This window comes from Thunnus thynnus, chromosome 5 (assembly GCF_963924715.1).
Source record: "Thunnus thynnus chromosome 5, fThuThy2.1, whole genome shotgun sequence".
NCBI classification, from domain to species: domain Eukaryota; kingdom Metazoa; phylum Chordata; class Actinopteri; order Scombriformes; family Scombridae; genus Thunnus; species Thunnus thynnus.
The window spans coordinates 34103563-34125274 of record NC_089521.1 but is presented as its reverse complement, the minus strand read 5'-3'; the positions used below and the strand labels follow the sequence as shown (position 1 = coordinate 34125274).

Below are 21712 nucleotides of genomic sequence, written 5' to 3'. Positions count from 1 at the left end.
GGGCTGTGTTGTGGTCAAAAGCTTTAAAATCCACAGACAGATTTTATCTGGGTGGAAAAGTTTGTAGAATTTTATTAAACTAATTTGGCTCCTTTTGTTCTTCATCTACATGATTGATGGTCACAGCATCTTTGTTTCAACATCTATGTTCCTGTTTCTTTTGCTTATTTATTTCATATAAATATTTTCCAGCACTTACAGACAAAAATGGTTAAATTAAATGTTAATAAACCTAACTTTTACCTAACAATTTTTAGGTACTTGTACTTTACTTTGTTATTTCTATTTGATGCTATCAAACTAGCTCCACCTCCAGTTCCTCCTCTCCCATTAATCATCTCACGACCCCTCAGATTTATCTGCTGACCCTTTGGAGGGGCCCGACCCCTAGGTTGGGAACCACTGGACTAAACTAGCTAACTGTATATAAAGTAGTGTAAACTAGCTCCACCTCCAGCAGCTACAACAGTAACATGCTGCTCTAACACTGATGCTTCACTATTAATAATCTAATGATGTCATATATAATAATATATCAGTCAGAGGGACCAAACCACTACTTTTACTGCAATACTTTAACTACATCAAGCTCATAATACTTATGTACTTTTACTGCAATACTTTAACTACATCAAGCTCATAATACTTATGTACTTTTACTGCAATACTTTAACTACATCAAGCTCATAATACTTATGTACTTTTACTGCAATACTTTAACTACATCAAGCTCATAATACTTATGTACTTTTACTGCCATACTTTAACTACATCAAGCTCATAATACTTATGTACTTTTACTGTAGTAGGATTTTTCTTGCATGACTTTTACTTATAATGGAGTATTTTTACATTACTGTGTTGGTACTTTTACTTAAGTAAAGGATCTCAGTACTTCTTCTACTACTGGTGAATATCTAATTCTTACCTTTTCATTGGAATTAACTCCATGTTTCAGGTCTCATCTACAGGACTTTTTGGTAGTTTTACTTGATGAAAAATTGAGTTGTAAAAATCATAATGGTTTTTATGTTGTGGATTTCTTTCTTTCTCCTAGTTATATTTTTCATCAGTTGTATAATATGCTAATCTTATTATTAGAGATTGTGTTTTATTGTTGGCAGATATTATTGTTAATTATACTTATTTTTTCTGTGTTTTTTTGTCTTTTTTCAATATTCTTCTGTATCTTTGTGCTAATGTGTATATATTTATTTTCTTTTTTTGATAAACTTTAATTTTAGATATTGTTGCTTCTTTTTTTTCCATTTTTAGTGAGATTTCTTTATAAGCCTTTTTGGGGGTTTTTAAAATTTCAACAGCACAATCCTTTTTTTTACTCCTTTATTGCATTATGAGATTTTTGTCTTGTTATTTGAGCATATAAATATACTTTTTTTTTAAAAAAACAACTAAAACTAGAAGAATTAAAATTCTAAAAAATGAAAAAAAAAATTCAAAATGCAGCATGAAATTCATTCAGTCTCCATACAATCTGTGTCTTCTCTGTTTCCAGTGGCGGTGGATGTGGACGGAGACTTCTATGTCAGCGGAGGAGGCCTCAGGTCAAAGTTCAAAGTCGGGCGCATCACCTTCCACTGGGGGCGCTGCAACGCCTCCTCGGAGGGCTCCGAACACAGTCTGGATGGAGTCAAATTCCCTCTAGAGGTGAGACATCTTAAAACACGGAGCTCAGTATCCGTAAAGATACTTTCAGATAGCGAGCTTTTGCTTTTATTGTTTCCAGTGTGAACATAACTGGAGCTGTTTGGCGGGTCCATGTAGTTCCTACTAGTAACCAAATCCCGGGTCCTAATTATATTCAAATTAATCAATTATATGTCAAACAAGGTTCAGATCTGTAGCTCTGTGGTTTGCACTGACTCAGCCATAAAAATCCATTTTATTCGACACATCAAGATAAAGATAAAGTTCTAAGACTCAGTTGTTTTAACTCAGTAAACTTATACATATTGTATATTATTGCTCAGTCATTAATGTTTACAGAGAGAATAATAGCAGGAGTGGAAACTCTCTAAACGTTAGCTTGTTGCTGACATAACCACAACCCTTAACATGGAGCTCAGCAACTACAGAACAGAAGCATATTTGAAAGCTCAGCTTATCTCTAGTGACACATGACTGGACTTGCTGGTGTTTGTGTAGCTTAACATATTTCTGTTTGCTCCAATAGATGCAGATCTACTGTTATGAGGCTCATCGCTTCGACTCTTTAGATGAAACCATCAAGGCCGGAGGCAGAATCACAGCGCTCGCCGTGCTGTTTGAGGTGAGCGCGTCTGTGTGGGTGACAGTTAATCAGATATCCTGATAACACTGAGGCCTGTTTATAGGCTTGACTGTCATTTCTCTCCCATAACAGTTAAGTATGAATTAAAAGGCAAATGACCTATTCTGTGCTCTGGATGTTTGCAGAGATGGAGCAGAGGAAGTAGTTTGTGGTAGAAAGTAAAGTGGTCGACAATGTAAAAATTACATTTACATTTAAATTCCACACTGGGCTCATTTCCCAACTCACAACAACAAATCATCTCCTGGAGAGGAGATTTAACTTAACTTAACCAGGACCAAAACTTGAAGTTAACCTGAATTAAACCTTTTTTTAGCTGATAACCGTCACTTAACAAAATCAGTATTGATACCTGGTAAAGTTTAAACTAAATTGAAGTGACTGGTTTACAGCTAAACTAAACTGTTAACTCTCTGAAAGTCAAGTCTGTTTTATTTATATGACGCCAAATCACAACAGAAGTCATCTCAGGGCACTTTTCACATAGAGTCTAGACTGAACTCTTTAATTTACAGAGAACATTCCCCCATAAGCAGCACTTGGCGACAGCGAAGGAAAAACTCCCCTTTAATGGGAAGAAACCTTGAACAGAACTGGACTCTAGGTGGGCGGACATCTGCCTTGACCAGTTGGGTTGAGAGAGAAAGAAGGAGGGAGAGACACGAACCACTCTTATTTTACCAGCTACACTGGACTTTTAGCTAACATTAGTAGAGCTGCAAAGATTCACCAACTATTTTGAGAATCGATTCATCGTTTTGAGTCATTTTTAAGAAGACAATATCCAAATTCTCTGATTCCAGCTTCTTAAATGTGAATATTTTCTGGTTTCTTTAGTCTCTATGACAGTGAACTGAATATATTTGGGTTGTAGACAAAACAAGACATTAGAGGACGTCGTCTTGGACTTTGAGAAACACTGATCGACATTTTTCACCATTTTGTGACTTTTTGTGGATCAAACAACTAATCAATAAATCGTGAAAATAATGGACAAATTAATCGATAATGAAAATAATAATTAGTTGCAACCTTAAACATGAGCCAAACTCCTTTAACAGCTACTTAAAGCGTTATCTATACTGAACCACTTTGTTTGAGTTGGATGTTTATTTGAGCTGGTAGCTAACTTGAACCAGACTCAACTGTTAGCTGAACTCAAACTCAGGGTTTACATTACATTAAGGTCAGGATTAATGTCTTCCAAATAATATGCACTTTTTTTCTATCTTTGGGCTATACAGGATGCACATCAGGGATGCTGTCTCAGTTAGCTCTGGGCTAATGAACTGGATTTTCCACTTTCTGAGTTCTAAATCTGGAACAACAGTTGTAAACTAATGAGGATCTTAGCTAAGCATTGTGTGAACAGCAGTGGTGGAACAAGTACTCAGATCCTTTACTTAAGTAAAAGTACCAATACAGCAATGTAAAAAACTACATTTCAGAGGGAAATATTATACTTACTCCTCTGCTACATTTATCTTACAGCTTTAGTTAGTTTTCAGATTAAAAACAAAGTTCTGATGCACAAATCTGTTTTCAGTTTTTGGACTTTGGACAGCATCTTTTCTTTGTTTTATGACATATTGGATAATTTTACCTCCTTCAGCACTGAACAAAACCATGTGAGAAGTTCACTATTTGGTGGAGCTGTTAACAACTCATAGACATGTGAAATGTGACCCCGACTACACACTGCTTTTTGTAAGACGTCAAAAGCCAAAAAGGTTGGAAACCACTGGTTTCATCTTTAACAATGTGTTGTATTTTAAAAGCTTGTTATATTATCCATTGTGTCAAATCTTCATCTGAAAAGTAACTAAAGCTGTCAAATAAATGTAGTGGAGTAGAAAGTACAATATTTCCCTCTGAAATGTAGAAAGTAGCATCACATGGAAATACTCCAGTAAAGTACAAGTACCTCGAAATTATACTCTATTTTTGTATGTACAGACTTGAGTCATTCCAGAAAGTGTATCTGAGATGCTGAAAGTTGGCAGGTTTAAAGCAGAGAAGATGACTTTAGTGATGACTTCTTGTTGGGGAGGAAAAAGTTGAACTGAGGAAGTGAATCAGAGTCACTGCAGAAGTATCACCAGCGTACAGCGGTTATACCTCAGTGACTGCAGTGTGTTTGAACAGTTTGATTCATATTTTGGCTCGGGAATCTTTTTCGAGCTCTTGACAGTGTTTTCATGCTCGATGCCAGGGGTTCGTACCGACCGTCATGCATACTTGTCTGTCTTTTCCTGCGCTCTGCTTTGTGTAGTCATGTTGCCTCCGGCTGCGTTGGCATGTTCGAACCAACAGAGGCCATGTTGGAACGAAACTCAGAAGAACGTCTGATGTGAAGCTCCAGGCTGTGTGTGTGTGTGTTTTGTGGACTGCAGGTTGGGTGGAAAGCAGGGTGGGAAAACTACCAGCCAACACAAAAAAAGCTGGTGAATTTTGTTTTTGTGCTCTGCCAGCTGCTTTGGCAGGTAACTTGGCCTTCCTTAGGACATTTTTAACTTTCCAAAATTCATGTTGCAAGGAGTCTGGTGGCTTTGTCGTTGAAAAGGCACCTGTTATATAACCTGAAAGTCTTGTGTTTGAATCTGGCCTGGAGGTTTTATCATATGTCATTCCCCCTTTTTTTTTTTACCTACCTACTTTCTCTTTCCATTGTGAAAGAAATAATGCTTTAAAAAAGTGGTACCATTATTCCACTTTTATTTAGCTTAACTTTCACTGAGCACAGTCCTTTAACTTTGACTTCCAATGATATTCATGTGTGTAGACAATAGTGATGGAAGAAATATTCAGATCCTTTACTTAAGTAAAAGTACCAATACAACAATGAAAAAATACTCCATTACAAGTAAAAGTCCTGCATGAAAAATCCTTCTACAGTAAAAGTACATAAGTATTATGAGCTTGATGTAGTTAAAGTATTGCAGTAAAAGTACATAAGTATTATGAGCTTGATGTAGTTAAAGTATTGCAGTAAAAGTACATAAGTATTATGAGCTTGATGTAGTTAAAGTATTGCAGTAAAAGTACATAAGTATTATGAGCTTGATGTAGTTAAAGTATTGCAGTAAAAGTAGTGGTTTGGTCCCTCTGACTGATATATTATTATATATGACATCATTAGATTATTAATAGTGAAGCATCAGTGTTAGAGCAGCATGTTACTGTTGTAGCTGCTGGAGGTGGAGCTAGTTTACACTACTTTATATACAGTTAGCTAGTTTAGTCCAGTGGTTCCCAACCTAGGGGTCGGGCCCCTCCAAAGGGTCAGCAGATAAATCTGAGGGGTGGTGAGATGATTAATGGGAGAGGAAAGAAGAAAAAACAAAGTTCTGATACACAAATCTGTTTTCAGTTTTTGGACTTTTTCTCTAATCTTTGATTTTTGCTGAAATATTGGATCATTTGAACATTTATTGAAATGAAAGCATGTGAGAAGTTTAGAGGGAAAAATCACTATTTGGTGGAGCTGTTAACAACTCATAGACATGTGAAATGTGACCCCGACTACACACTGCTTTTTGTAAGACGTCAAAAGCCAAAAAGGTTGGAAACCACTGGTTTCATCTTTAACAATGTGTTGTATTTTAAAAGCTTGTTATATTATCCATTGTGTCAAATCTTCATCTGAAAAGTAACTAAAGCTGTCAAATAAATGTAGTGGAGTAGAAAGTACAATATTTCCCTCTGAAATGTAGAAAGTAGCATCACATGGAAATACTCAAGTAAAGTACAAGTACCTCAAACTTGTACTTTTGTACGGTACTTGAGTAAATGTACTCAGTTATTTTCCACCACTGATGGACCAAGATGACAGAGAAAACTCTGGTAGATTTCTAAGCTGATCTCCTGTTCAGGTTCAGGTGATGAACGTCACCCTTCGATGTTTCTACTACAGCCCAAAGTTACAAATAATTACAGCTGTAGTTTCCTCTAACTGCTTTAACTTCAGTCAGCTTGATTCAGGATTTAAATGTGAGGTTAAAGCCAAATTCTTCTGCTGTAATGTAACTTTCTTTATGTGATTCTGTATGTTTTATAACCACATCTATGTGTAAATATTGATTTCTAACCTACTAATGTTGAACCTGGTCTGTGTTAAACTCTGCAAGGCATCAGTTTCAGAGTCTATAAAAGGTAATTATGTTTTTTTTTCCTCCTCACAGACGAGTGATGAAGACAACGTGAACTACGCCGCCATCATAGACGGTATCAACAGCGTGAGCAGATACGGTACGTCAGCTTCCTCTTCTTCTGTCTCTTCTCTTCTTCTTCTGTTGCGTTTTACTCAACTCGTCTCGTCTGCCCTCCAGGAAAGAGCTCCGAGGTTTTGCCCTTCGCACCGCAAGGTCTCCTCCCGAACTCTACGGAGAAATATTTCATCTACAACGGCTCTCTGACCACGCCGCCCTGCAGCGAGACGGTCGAGTGGATCGTCTTCAAGAACACTGTGACCATCTCTGACGAACAGGTGAGAAACGCAGCATTTTTAATAAATCGCAGTGACTTTGAAAACCATCACATTGTTAAATTTGAGCCTGTTGCACAATGATGAACTGTCCTACAGTCCTGTTGTCAATAACTTTTCAGTTTGGTATCAAGAAGCCTTTTTTCAAACCAAATGTGACAAAAACCAGATTTTAGACGTCACCATTCCTCTCCTGGAGACACTGTGATCAGGTGGACATTGTGGAGTCTTATAAGTACTTAGATACTATAATAGACAATCAATTAACCTTCAATAGTAACACCAACAAGATCTATAAGAAAACCCAGCAGTGTATTTTTTGTTTCATGTGGACAGGTAATTGTTTTATCCATCTTTTATTTAATCATTTCTTAACATGTAAAAGCCTAAAACCTCCTTAAAAATACTAAAATACAAAGTCTCCATGTAATACAAATGCAGGATGTTCATACACTAAAGCACATGTTGGAGATGCAAACATATAAACCGTTAATCTAAATAGCAAGCGTTCCTACAGTAGGAAGTGTATCAGCATTTAACACAGAATAAAGATGGATTACCTGCAGAATGCCAAATAAGTTTTACTTGTCTCCAAGCTGATTTTCAAAGAAATGAATTGAAACCAACAGACACACCTGTAAGGAAAGAAATCAATATAAAAACTGGTGAAACTGATAAACAATCAACAATGAAAAACGCTTCTTTATTTTACTGTCGCTGTGCAACGTTTGGATCAATCTGATCTTCTTCAGGCACAAACTAAACATAACCGCCGGTGTGATCCATTAAGAACCAGACGTCAGCTTTTGGGTTTTGTTCAAAATGAAAAAAACCAAAGTGACACAATTACAGAAATGTCTGTAAACAACCTTTTAAGAAACATGTTCAAGGAACTGAAAGGAGGAATTATCATACCAGAGCTCAGGAAAACACACAAGTACTGGGGCGAGGCTGTCAACAGGCTGTCAACAGGCCTGTAGTGTGTGTGTGTGTGTGTGTGTGTGTGTGTGTGTGTGTGAGTGTGTGTGTGAGTGACTGCCCTCGGGCTACTTGTGATTGACAGCCATACATAGGCAGTCATTACATCAAACAACTATTGGCTCACAAAAGATCTTTACGGTGTTTAAGCCGAAACAAACTGATGCACACACACACACACACACACACACACACAGATATGTGCACTAATATGTGAAAACACACACACACACACACACACACACACACACACACACACACAAAAGGTTTTCAACAAAAAGGTTGCAGTGTGACGCCTGCTGAGGCTCAGACGTCAGATCTTTCTCTCTGAACACACAGCTGTCATAAGCCAGGAGGCCACACACACACACACACACACACACACACACACACACACACACACACTCATGTTTGTACAACTTTATTAATCCTGTACATCATGTTAATTCACACAACACGTTACCGTTTCAATCATCCTGTCATGATGTAAGCGCTGAACGTGCACACAGAACCTCCGGCTGGTTTTGTCCATCAACGGCTGCAACTAACGACTGTTTTCATTATCAGTTAATCTTTTGATTATCTTCTTGATTAATCTGTTAGTTTTTTGGTCCATAAAATGTCAGAAACATGTCGATCACTGTTTCCTAAAGCCTCAAGATGACCTCCTCCAATGTATTGTTTTGTCCCGACCAACAGTCCACACAATAGGTGGAGATTAATTTATTGGCTGGCAGCTAATTGATTAATTGAGTAATCGTCGCAGCTCTAATTTGTGTCACTCAGGGCTATTCTTTTCTAATAAAGACATAAAATGAGTCATCAGAGCCAAGTTAATGAAGACAGATTCAGCTCATTTACATTATCCTGTTACACTTTATTCAGTTCAATTTAAAACAAATGTATTGATCCCTGTAAGGGCAGTCATATATATATGCTAGCTGTTCCAGGTCTTCAAGGATTTCCAGGTTTTGTCCAAACCCCCATGACGTGTCTCTGCTGGTCTACATTCCAGCAACTAATAGTTTAAAGTCACGACTTTAACTACCGTAAATGGTCTTAATGGGCTCCGCTGCTGCTGTGTGAGTCACATGATGAGTGTTGTGTAACTGGAGGGAAGTGACTCACCTGAGCAGGTACGCAGGTAGAACGCAGGTTAAAGGACTATTCCAGCAAGATTTAAGGCTCATTCACTTCCAAACTGCTGCAGTGTGATGTGAATGATTTACACTTTATTTTAGTGGTGCTGTTATAAAAGACATCGAGAGTCACTTTGATGTGTTTATTGTGATTTAAAGGATGTTTCTGGTGATTTCTACGTTTTTTACTTATTGTCAACAAATCTCATGTGCAGAGCCGAACCAGTAATGAACTGGTCTGATAAAATATGGCTACATTTTAGAAATAATCTCCTTTAATTAGTCTATTTATTTGTTTATTTATTCATATATATAAAGACTCTACTACACTGAGTCCTCGGACAAACTAGGAAAAGTGTTTAGTGCTGTTTTTTAAACAGCTGTTGGCCACCACTATACATGGTAGTACTCTAGAACTGAAATGATCAGATGATTAATTGATTAGTCGATTGACAAAAACTAATTAGCAATATTTTTTAAGCAAAAGTTCACTGGTATCAGCTTCTCACATGTGAATATCTGCTAGTTCTCCACAAAACTTAATTCATCATCTTTAGGTTTTTGATTGTTGGTCAGAAAAAAACATTTAATGACATTTAATACACTGAAGTATCAATTCTCTATTAAAGTAAGAAATTATCAGATTCATTGATAATAAAGATATAGCTGGTTGCAGCTGTTACACTCCTATGATGCAGTAATATTACCTCTCCCTCAGCTTCCTGCGTGCAGTTTGATAAAATACAACTTTACAACACCTCTATATAAACTAAAACTATTAAAACTAGATTCTGACACAGAGTCCCTCTTCAAGACCAGGACCACAAGATGAAGGATGGAGGATCTGTCAGAGTGCTGCAAATGTTTAACCCTCCTGTTGTCTTTGTCCTCCCGGGTCAATTTTGACTCCGGAGGACAAAAGTCCACAGATGCTATAAATTTTAATAAAACACCTAAAATTCAGTGAAAGTAGTGATCATTACTTTTACTTTCAAAGTGTTTGGTATGGAACCATCCATGCGATTTTCAGGCAATTAGATGAAAGAAATCCACATTTCTGATATAAAAACATTTGAAAACGGGTCAAATTTGACCGGAGGACAACAGGAGGGTTAATAAATATATGATTAATCAGATGATAGGGAGTAAATCTGGGCTTTTGGAGCCTCTTTGCTCTGTTGGGGATCCAGCTTTGGTCTGGATTTTGTCAAAAAGACAAAATAAAATTAGTTTTTCTGAAGTAGCTTTAATAGTTACACACTTCTCAAGTTCCTCTAGTTAACTACTGTAGCTCTGCTGTAGCTTAAAATCCAAGTGTTGAAACAAAGAACCAGCATGTAAAAGAGAATGCAATTAAACTGGTACTGCTATTATTTATTTCTATATATTACTATTATTTTACTATTATATAACTATTTTTAGCATTGAGTGATGGAAAGATTCATTAATCGTGTTTTGAGAGAAGATTTTCCAACACTGCTTACGGTTTCTTTCATTCATTTACAATAATGTTGTCACTGTTGGAAATAAAATGATCAATCAGCGTGATTCATATCATGTGATCGGCTCCTGGTTCCTCAGTAAGACTCGCCGCTGTTATTCAGAGCGTCATGCTGTTATTAGGAGCTGACGGTGTTGTTGTGCTTCCTGTGTGGCAGCTGGAGATGTTCTGCGAGGTGATGACGATGCAGCAGGCCGGATACGTCATGCTGATGGACTACCTGCAGAACAACTACAGGGAGCAGCAGCAGCAGTTCATGGGACAGGTGTTCTCCTCCTACACCGGCACCGAGGAGGTCCTCACACCAGGTACGTATCTAAAACTCTTCATTTACATCACAGGCGGCAGCCACATCAGCGGCCCTGTGGGGTTGTAATATTTATATTTTATGTAATATTTGGGACACATCAGAAAACATAATTGTGGGATTAAGAGCGAGGTTCCATTAGTGAGGTTAAAAATGTAAAAAAGTAAAAAAGTCTTTGTTTTTCTCATTGACGATGTTACATGACTCACAGTTGAGCTCTTCTACAGTTTAGAGCAGCATGAAACTTTTCCAGTTAAATCATTAGTACTGAAAATGTGTGACTACAGAGTCCAGAAGAGGCCACGGAGGAAAAAAACAACTAGTATGTGCTCTCAATTTATCAATTTTGCCTGTTCCCCTCTTGTAAAGCGGCACTGAATGCATTCAATTTGTCAGAAGTGTTTGAAGAAAGCGCCAAAGACATTTCCTCTGTAACGTCACTGATCTTTTCATGTGTATTAGTTTAGTGAAATCTGCAGAAGCATTAAAGTTCATACAGCAAAACAGTTTTTTTTCCTGTAGAATATGTTTAAAGGGTAGATTCACTATTCTTTAAGTGTGCCTACAGTCAGGTGTCCATAGTAACAGTGAAAGAGGTTTTCCTCGCTGTAATCATTCCTCCTGTTCATACTGGATATTAAAAGATCCTTCAAATGTGCTTTCAATGGAAGTGATGGAGCCAAAATCCACAGTGTTTCCACACAGTCATTTAAAAGTCTGTGTGAAGCTTCTATTCAGCTTCATCAGTCTGAGTTAGTCATATCAAGTGGATATCTGACACATTTACAGTCTTTTTAGCATCAAATTCCCTCTTTGTGTTTCCTCGGACAGTGTTTCCCTGTTGAGCTGCAGGTGGAAGTATAGTAACAAAAAGAGGAACTTTGGCACTAAAAAGACTGTAACGTTGAAAGATATCTACTTGATTTGACTCATTTGGACGCTGAAGCTTCATATTAGCTTCAGATAAACTTTAAATACATTTTTGCACAGAAGGAGGACTGTGGATTTTGTCCTCCATCACTTCCATTGTAAGGTCATTATGAAGGGATCTTCTAATGGTCAGTATGAACAGGAGGAATGATTACAGCAAGAAAAACAGGTTTCAATGTTCATTTGGGCTCCTGACTGTTGGTTTAAGACACATTTGTGAACTCGTCCTTTATCTCAGAGATAACACAGAGTTTTGCCTAAAGTATATCCATATATCTTAGTCCAAGATCAAAATAAAATCTAATAAATCTAAGTAAACCATAGTGAGGATGTACACTGGACGAGAGAATAGAGAAATATCTAGTTCTTTGATTAAAAAGTCAAAGGTACAAGCGTTCGTCCACCCCATTAATGGACATGAGGGGGACAAAATATTAGGAACACTTTCAATATAACACACTCCAGTACAAAACCACCCACTACGACCTCAATACTAAACATAAAGTAGAATTATCACCTTTCTGTCAATGTCAACAAAAACTGAAAATGCTTCGTAAAAGTAGAATTTACGGCGGAGCTGTTGTATTGGATTGCATCGAGTGTTTATCTTATAAATATCGTGGTTTTATACTTATTTTATTAGTATAAGTTCTATTCTATTTAATTGCAACACACATTAATGTTCCTCATTAATGCAGCTTGGTTTTAGACCTCAGCCTGAGTGTAGAATACCTGCTTAATGCTAATTAAAGTCTAAATGGATCTCAGAGACGAGTGCATCGCAAATGATGGAGAATAAAACGACAGCAGGGTAAGAATAGAACCGCAGTGACCTAAATAGAAGCTCGCTGACAGCGGGAGGACGGGTGACTCGGTTGACCATCGATTTTCACGCCGCATGCTGGTTCTACTCGATAATTATTAATGAAGTGGTATTGATCTGGGGGGTTTTGGGAGCGCTTGTTCTGGTATCGGAGACCAGTGTATCGTTTGGTGTTTATGATCTGAAGAGTTATTTATATCTGTTCGCAGCTCAGATGTCCACTGGAAAAAGTTGTTTGTAAAAGCTGATTTGTGTTGTCAGTTACACTCGCATCACATCTAATTAGGAGGTTGAAATTAAATCACCCCGCCATCGACCTTAGACCCTCTGAGAGAGTGAGATAAAGGTCCCAGAACCCCTTACAGTCAGATTACTCATGCTCAGTGAATTTCATATTATTAGCATTATATTTAAACTGTTATTATTGGCTGAATAAATAGTTTGAAAGACTATTTATTGTATTCTAAAACATTATTTTAGCCTCTGAGCTAAGCCAAGCCTGCAAAAGCAGTTCCAAACGCTGTAATTACACTAATGCTGAGGAGTCCAGGTGAAGTTAGGTGAAGATAGTAGAAAATCAGAGTGAAAGCAGCTGTTGATACATGGCTTGTAATTATAATAGTTAATGTTTTTTATAAATGAAGAAGCATTTCAGTTGTGTAGAGGAGTGAAAAGTACATTTCCCTCTAAAATGTAGCAGTTAAAGTATCAAATAGCATAAAATGTAAATACTCAAGTAAAGCACAAGTACCTTAAAATTGTACTTAAGTACAGTACTTGAGTAAATGTACTTAGTTACTCATCCTTTGTTGCTCTACTTTGTGTGTAACAGGTGAATAAATGCTCCTATCAGACATGTTGACTTATGTTCTTCTGGCTCATTCTGCCCTCTAATGGTTGAAGCAGCAACAGATGCAAACTTCCTCCTCTAGAGCCAATCACAGTCACAGTCAGTGGTAGATTCATGCACACGGCTGATTTTCTTTCCAGTATTATAGCAGCTCTGACATTTTCTCTTTGATCCCCTAAAAAAAGAGGATAAAGGTCAAAGGGTGAAGCCAGTGAGAGCAGAGCTTTACATGTTCAGCTCTGACCGGTCTGTTCGGTACGGGAGGAAATGTGTCAGTGTTTTGGGGGGGCGGAGGATGGAGCCTCCTCCTGTCTGTTGTCATTGATCCTCAGCCCCCCCCCTCTCTAATCTGTGTTAATCCCAGACCGCAGTGTGTCTGTCATCTGCATTACTTCTGCTCCTCTAATCTCAACTCTGACCCAGAATCGTTCTCGGGGTGAAGCAGAAAACACAAGAAGGAACAGGTTTTACACACACAGAGGTGCAGACCAGGGTCATTTAATATACAATTATTCATCATGTGACAGACAAAATTACTATAAATACCACATCTTAAAACATCATAATCAACCCCTTCTTCATAATTACTATATACAAAATAATAACCTTAATTGATGCAATAATTATAAGAGAAATAAAAGCAGAACATATAATCATCTTTTCACAATATTCTTTAGAAAATGTTCTTTTTTATTTGAAGCCATTAATGTGTTCATTCACTCATCATCAGAAGATGTTGATTATGTTGATTATGATGTTTTTTATACAGTTGTGCTCATAAGTTTACATAATCTGGTAGAATTTGTGAAATATTGGCCATTTTTTGGAAAATATGACTGATGCTGAAAGCTTTTGTTTTATTTAGGGATGGTGGTCAGGTGAAGCCATTTATTTTCACATAATTATGTTTGCCCTTTTTAAATCATATTGATAACTGAAATCACCAAAATGGCCCTGATCAAAAGTTAACATCCCCTTGAATGTTTGGCCTGATAATAAACACACAAGTTGACACACACACAGGTTTAAATGGATATGAAGGGTAAGTTTCCACACCTTGTTTGATTGTAATTAGTGTCTGTGTATAAATAGTCAATGAGTTTCTGCACATTTCATCCAGCGCTGCTCTTTATTGGATACTGAGCCATGAGGAAAGCAAAAGAACTGTCAAAGGACCTACGAGAAAAAGGGAGTTGAACTTTATAAATCAGGAAAAGGATATAAAAAGATATTTGAAAATGCCAATCAGTAGTGTTTAAGCTCTGATAAATAAGTGGAAAATGAAGAATTCTACTGAGCCACAGTCAGGTAGAACAACAAAGATTTCAACCACAAGTGCCAGGAAAATTGTTCACATTGCAAAGAAAAACCCACGTGCAACTTCAGCTGACAGTTGCATGTGACTGTTTTAAGATGCACAATAAGGAAGTAAAAAAGAAAAAAAGCTGTTACTGTGCCAATGCCACAAAACAGCCCGCTTACAATACGCCAAACAGCACCGAGACAAGCCTCAAAACTACTGGATTAAAGTTATTTGGAGCGATGAGACCAAAATTGAGTTTTATCATCACAACTATAGACACTATGAATGGTACACATCTTGCAGATTCTGCCAGGGTATGTAAACTTATGAGCACAACTGTATACATATGGTGTTTATACTGATTTGTCTTTCACATGATGAATCAGTTAAAGGATAATTCTGGCAGTTTTGACAAATGTGACATTTCCTTTCATCATGAAGAGTTTGGTCTCGTTAGTTTGTTTAGAAACGGCTCCAAAGACTAATAACAGCATCAAGTTTTCAGTCTCTGGAAAGTATTTCCATGTCAGGAAGAGACCACCGTGCATCAGTCACAGCCCAATTTTCTGCAAAACCAGTACTTTTACTTTAGTACTTAAAGTAAATTTAGCTGGTAATACTTCTATACTTTTACTTAAGTAGGATTTTAAATGCAGGAATTTTACTTATAATGAAGTATTTGTATTGATACTTTTACTTAAGTAAAGGATCTCAGTACTTTGTCCACCGCTGGGCAGGATTAGCATGAAAATTTGGAATTTGGAAGAATATTTCCCAACGTTATTCTGAATTTGTTCCCGTCTGTGTGTTTCAGTGTGCAGTTCAGAGCCGGAGAACATCCAGGTGGTGCCGTACAACCTCAGCAGTCTGCTGGTGACGTGGGAGCGGCCGCGGGCCGTTTACGACGCCAGCATCGAGAAATACTCTGTCAGCTACGGGCTGGCCAATGCAGAGAAGTCCGCCCCCTCTGAATACCTGACCGACGGAGACCAGGATGTGGTGAGAAAGAGTTCATAACACCAGTAACAACTTCCTCCTCCAAAGATTGTTGGATGCATTATCCACTCAAAGCCATCAGTCCAACAGACCAGACCTCACTGAAAATCTATAAAGGACGAGTTGTGTCAAGTGTGTGTTAAACCAGCAGTCAGGTGTCCATATGAGCAGTGAAAGAGGTTTTCCTCGCTGTAATCATTCCTCCTGTTGATACTGGATATTAAAAGATCCTTCAAATGTGCTTTCAATGGAAGTGATGGAGGCCGAAACCCACAGTGTGTCCACACAGTCATTTAAAAGTCTCTGTGAAGCTTATATGAGGCTTTTTTAGGAAGGTGGGAGGTGACGACTCACCTTCTGCATCCGTTTATTCCTGCAGCTTCCTAAAAGTGACACACAGGAAAAAAACACATTGGTGCTGTAGAGATTAAAACCTATAAAAAAAAAGTTCTGTTCTCTATAATCCAGTGACACATGACTTCTGAGTAGCCAGCTTGTTTGTGAATGCAAAGGTGCTTCAGCATTCTGTATACAGGACCTTCTCTTGTTCTGAAGGAGGATTTTCACAAAAATGTCCGCCTTGAGCAACTGAGAACACTCAGCTTAATGGAGCCGGGGCTCCAAGCAGGACACAGGTCCGACCCCTATATGGGTCGCTGTATCGTTCAACTGATAAAAAGCCCTTCAGCAGAACCCTGCAGCAGTCTGCTCTCCTGCTGCATTCAGCTCTTAAAGGACAGGTTCACAATTTGTTCTAAAAAGTCTTAAACCAGCAGTCAGGTATTAACAGTGAAAGAGGTTTTCCTCAAATGTGCTTTCAATGAAAGTGATGGAGGACAAAATCCACAGTGTTTCCACACAGTCATTTAAAAGTCTGTGTGAAGCTTCTATTCAGCTTCATCAGTCTGAGTTAGTCATATCAAGTGGATATCTGACACATTTACAGTCTTTTTAGCATCAAATTCCCTCTTTGTGTTTCCTCGGACAGTGTTTCCCTGTTGAGCTGCAGGTGGAAGTATAGTAACAAAAAGAGGAACTTTGGCACTAAAAAGACTGTAACGTTGAAAGATATCTACTTGATTTGACTCATTTGGACGCTGAAGCTTCATATTAGCTTCAGATAAACTTTTAAATACATTTTTGCACAGAAGGAGGACTGTGGATTTTGTCCTCCATCACTTCCATTGTAAGGTCATTATGAAGGGATCTTCTAATGGTCAGTATGAACAGGAGGAATGATTACAGCAAGAAAAACAGCTTTAATGTTCATTTGGGCTCCTGACTGTTGGTTTAAGACACACTTGAAAAACTGTGAACTCGTCCTTTAATACAACCATTAAACATACAATAATGCTGCGAGACCCAATATTACTGTCTCACTTCTGTGTAAAACCATCACTTTATTTACATCCAGAGCTCCTACCAAATCACTAGATGCAAAGTATCTAATTATAGCAACAAAGTGTTCCTGAATGCTCTCCGTCGTTCTAGTTTATTACCTCTTACAATGACGTTGTTCATAAGCCCGTTGTTGTCTTGTTGCTGCTAGTTGATTTAAACATACATCCTTACTGTCTGAATTATGTGTATAGTGCCAGAAGTTTTAATGTCTTTTAATGTCTTGTAATGTCAGTATTGTGTTCATTTTTTCATGGTTTTGTGTTTTTATGCTGCCTTGCTGTCCTGTGGGACAATAAAGATGTGAACTGAAGTGTGTTCATGGATATTTTAAACATTTTAAATGTGACAATCACATTTTTCAATGCAAGAAACAACCAAATTCACAGTGGGGTTTTTTTTAGGATATCCACGTTTGTTTATCTCCTCTGAATCGGTGTCATTGAACGAACCACAAAGGAGAGTTCTTTGCTCTCTGCTGCACTAGTTTCAAGTTGATTTTCATTGAAATTACGGAAGGAAATTTAAAATGATTGTAGCTGGTGGCTTATGGTTTTTTTAAAATGTCATTCCTTCTCCCACCACCAGGGGGCGATACTTGACGATCTGTTAGCCAACACCAGCTACGTGGTCCAGGTGGTGGCGGTCTGCAACAACGGTCTGTACGGACGTGTGAGCGACACGCAGACGGTCACCATGCCCGTCGACGACCCCGGTAAGAGCGAACGTGACCGAGACCAAGCATAGAGACGATATTTCTGACTCTGCAGCGATTTTTTATTTTGTTTGAAGTAATGTTGAAACACAGAAAACTAGTTATCTGGTTTTTTTTAGAGCAGCGCAGTAAGACTTGAAATGAAAGAGTAGAAGAAGACTAAAGCTGTGGAAGCCCATTCCCAACAAGAAAATGTTAATAATGACAAAAATAAAAATACCCATGGTAAGTCAAACTTATGAGTCAAAACTAGTCACAATTTTGACTTTTTTATGATAAAAGATAGCAATGGTGGAAAGTAACTAAGTATATTTAGTCAAATACTGGAATTAAGTACAGTTTTGAGGTACTTGTACTTTACTTGAGTATTTCCATGTGATGCTACTTTCTACATTTCAGAGGGAAATATTGTACTTTCTACTCCACTACATTTATTTGACAGCTTTAGTTACTTTTCAGATGAAGATTTGACACAATGGATAATATAACAAGCTTTTAAAATACAACACATTGTTAAAGATGAAACCAGTGGTTTCCAACCTTTTTGGCTTTTGACGTCTTACAAAAAGCAGTGTGTAGTCGGGGTCACATTTCACATGTCTATGAGTTGTTAACAGCTCCACCAAATAGTGATTTTTCCCTCTAAACTTCTCACATGCTTTCATTTCAATAAATGTTCAAATGATCCAATATTTCAGCAAAAATCAAAGATTAGAGAAAAAGTCCAAAAACTGAAAACAGATTTGTGTATCAGAACTTTGTTTTTTCTTCTTTCCTCTCCCATTAATCATCTCACCACCCCTCAGATTTATCTGCTGACCCTTTGGAGGGGCCCGACCCCTACATTGGGAACCACTGGACTAAACTAGCTAACTGTATATAAAGTAGTGTAAACTAGCTCCACCTCCAGCAGCTACAACAGTAACATGCTGCTCTAACACTGATGCTTCACTATTAATAATCTAATGATGTCATATATAATAATATATCAGTCAGAGGGACCAAACCACTACTTTTACTGCAATACTTTAACTACATCAAGCTCATAATACTTATGTACTTTTACTGCAATACTTTAACTACATCAAGCTCATAATACTTATGTACTTTTACTGCAATACTTTAACTACATCAAGCTCATAATACTTATGTACTTTTACTGCAATACTTTAACTACATCAAGCTCATAATACTTATGTACTTTTACTGCAATACTTTAACTACATCAAGCTCATAATACTTATGTACTTTTACTGCAATACTTTAACTACATCAAGCTCATAATACTTATGTACTTTTACTGCAATACTTTAACTACATCAAGCTCATAATACTTATGTACTTTTACTGCAATACTTTAACTACATCAAGCTCATAATACTTATGTACTTATGCTTGTATTGGAGTATTTTTACACTGCTGTATTCGTACTTTTACTTCAGTAAAGGATCTGAGTATTTCTTCCACTGCTGTCAGTAAGTCAAAATTTTGACATCTCATAGTTTAAGTGAAGATTTTGATTCACTATCTCATGTTTTTGATTTAATCTCATAGTTGTGACGGCTCTATTACCTCGTTTTTAAGTCAGAATCTTGACTTCTACTTTCTTGGTTTATTAATTTTGATTTACCGTTCATTTTCTTTTGAAAATGTTATTTTCTGTTGTTCTGGAAATGAGCTTCCATAATCTTCCAGATAACAAATGGCTTTTTTGTAATTTAACACCCAGACTGACAATCTTTATGTCCTCAGTGGGAAAATAAAGCTTTGAATTTAAATAAAAGGTTTGTAGTTTTGAGAAGACTGGAAGCAGGAGGAAACTGTTAGTCTAGCTAGCAATTAAAAAAAATTACTAGGGAACAAATTTATTGGCCAAACAGACAGGAGAGATTTCTGATTTCTTTTCTTTTATTCTTTTATAAACATTTCCATCCTCCAACTCATCCTCCCTCTGAACCCTGAATGATACGAATGATATTTTCATGTTTTTCTTCCTCTTTATCTCACTCTTCACCCTCCCTGCCCTTCATTCTGGGGTTATATAGCATTTTATGAGTATATAATTTCACACACACACACATATGCAGTACTGTTGTTTGTCTTTTTCTGTGTTTTCAGCTGGTTTATACATTTCTCTTTGTGCTCTTCAAATGTGCTCTCTCTATATTTCTACATTTCTATATTTCTAAGATGAAAGAACATGCTTGGTTTTGGGGGTCAAGGGGTCATTTCCTGTTTCCCGTCGTGTCACGTGGAAAAACAAAGTCGCCATCTTTATGTTTTGTTTTCATTTTGTGGCATCCGTTCCTTCTGCCTCTCACAGTAAGAGAAATGTTTGCATGTGTGCAGCAGCATTTTGTGTAAAACATGAATTGGAATGAAATTCATATTAACTTTGTATATTAACTGGACTTTATATATTAAATAAACTAATATGTGTTGTTACAAAGGAAAAAAAAATCCCCTGCATCCTATTTCAGTGTCAGCTTGCATGAATGAGTGATATTATGCAACATCTATGTGGCTGTATTTTTTGTGAAACAGGTGATTGTTCCATGTTTATGTTGTAGTTTCAGCTCAGCTGTGATTTAAAAACTGCATTTTGACATGTTTACATATATTCTACAAAAGTCACATTTTGAAATAACGAATACTTTTTAAAACTTTTTTTACTACTTTGAACAGTTGCAAAGATCCTAAAGATAAAGATTATTTCATTAAACTGTTAGTTGATCAACAGAAAATTAAATCTATGATATTGTAGATGTGATTAATATTTATGTATAAAAATTACACATTTCAGCTTTTCAAATCTACAAATCTGTATGTCTACATTTCATTTTTTTTCTTTTATTGTTTGTTACACAAAATAAGCAATTTAAAGGCATCACATTGGACTCTGGTTGCTATTTTTGGCATTTTATTAACTAAACAATTCATATGTAAATTACAGCTGCCACAGTTTTATCAATATAACACAGTCATAACACAGGTTTACATCTACATCAGTAGCAGCCATATCTGTCTTTTAAAGTACAATTAATGTTCTTTTTCTTTAGGTTGTTTCTGATTGCAGATATTAAAATACTTTATGCTAATATTAGGTGACTACTCAGCATTTTAATTAAAATATTACATAGAAATTTGAGTATTAAATACATAATCTTCAACTTTCGTTATGATAAGACTGTGACCCTAACTCTAACCCTTAATATACATGTTTTTTTCTAAATTATGATTAAACAGGAACTTTACTCAATAATTAAGATTCAGAAAATGGTGCGTTTCTGCTGTTATTATGTTATGAAGTGATAATGTGCTTTTTGCACTAATCAAGTCAATTTAAGGTTGCAGCTAAAGATTATGTTTACTATCACTTATTCCTCTAAGTATTTATTCATGATTTATGATTATATACAGTATAAAATATCAAAGTCAGAAGTAATTCCAGTTGACCAGATAATTTAATTAAAAAGTAAAGTCATAATATGATAAGAAAAGCTTGCAGCGTTAAGCATTTTGAAACTGTGGATATTTGGTATTTTTATTGGATAACTGAAGAAAACTATTCATTATACAAAACTATAATCAATTAACTTTCTGTTGATCAACTAATCAACTAATAATTTCAACATCGTCAGGTTGTCTTCCTGTCATTTCTTTATTATTCATGAATTTCATCAGATTTAGCTCTACAGGAGCTTGTCATTGATAAATTAAAGTCCGTTTTCAGTCACTTACGTCCCTTTTGCATCAAACCCAGTTCATTAAACTTGTAAAACCTCACCTCATGCTTCACAAACCAGTTTGATCTGGTCTCCATGATGTGTGACTTAGCCTCAGACAGGTAAGAGCCACACCTGCCCACTTGCCCCCCCCCCTCACATGCTCGCTGTGTGCTGTGCGTCTGAGCTGGGTTGAGCCGACATATGTGGCATTTGCAAATAACTCTTTTTTTTGTGAATTATCACTTAAGGT

The 21712-nt window shown here is 36.9% G+C and overlaps 1 protein-coding gene across 4 annotated transcripts in view; it reads left to right on the top strand.

Annotated features, from left to right (window-relative positions):
- ptprz1a (protein tyrosine phosphatase receptor type Z1a) overlaps positions 1-21712 on the top strand; it is a 113173-nt gene that overhangs the window by 50447 nt on the left and 41014 nt on the right. For all 4 annotated transcript variants that reach the window (XM_067590895.1, XM_067590894.1, XM_067590896.1 and 1 more), the window contains exons 4-10: positions 1517-1668; positions 2195-2290; positions 6493-6559; positions 6640-6797; positions 10570-10720; positions 15440-15624; positions 17608-17734. In XM_067590895.1, the coding sequence (XP_067446996.1) occupies positions 1517-1668; positions 2195-2290; positions 6493-6559; positions 6640-6797; positions 10570-10720; positions 15440-15624; positions 17608-17734 (936 nt within the window). The remainder of the gene's footprint in view (positions 1-1516; positions 1669-2194; positions 2291-6492; positions 6560-6639; positions 6798-10569; positions 10721-15439; positions 15625-17607; positions 17735-21712) is intronic.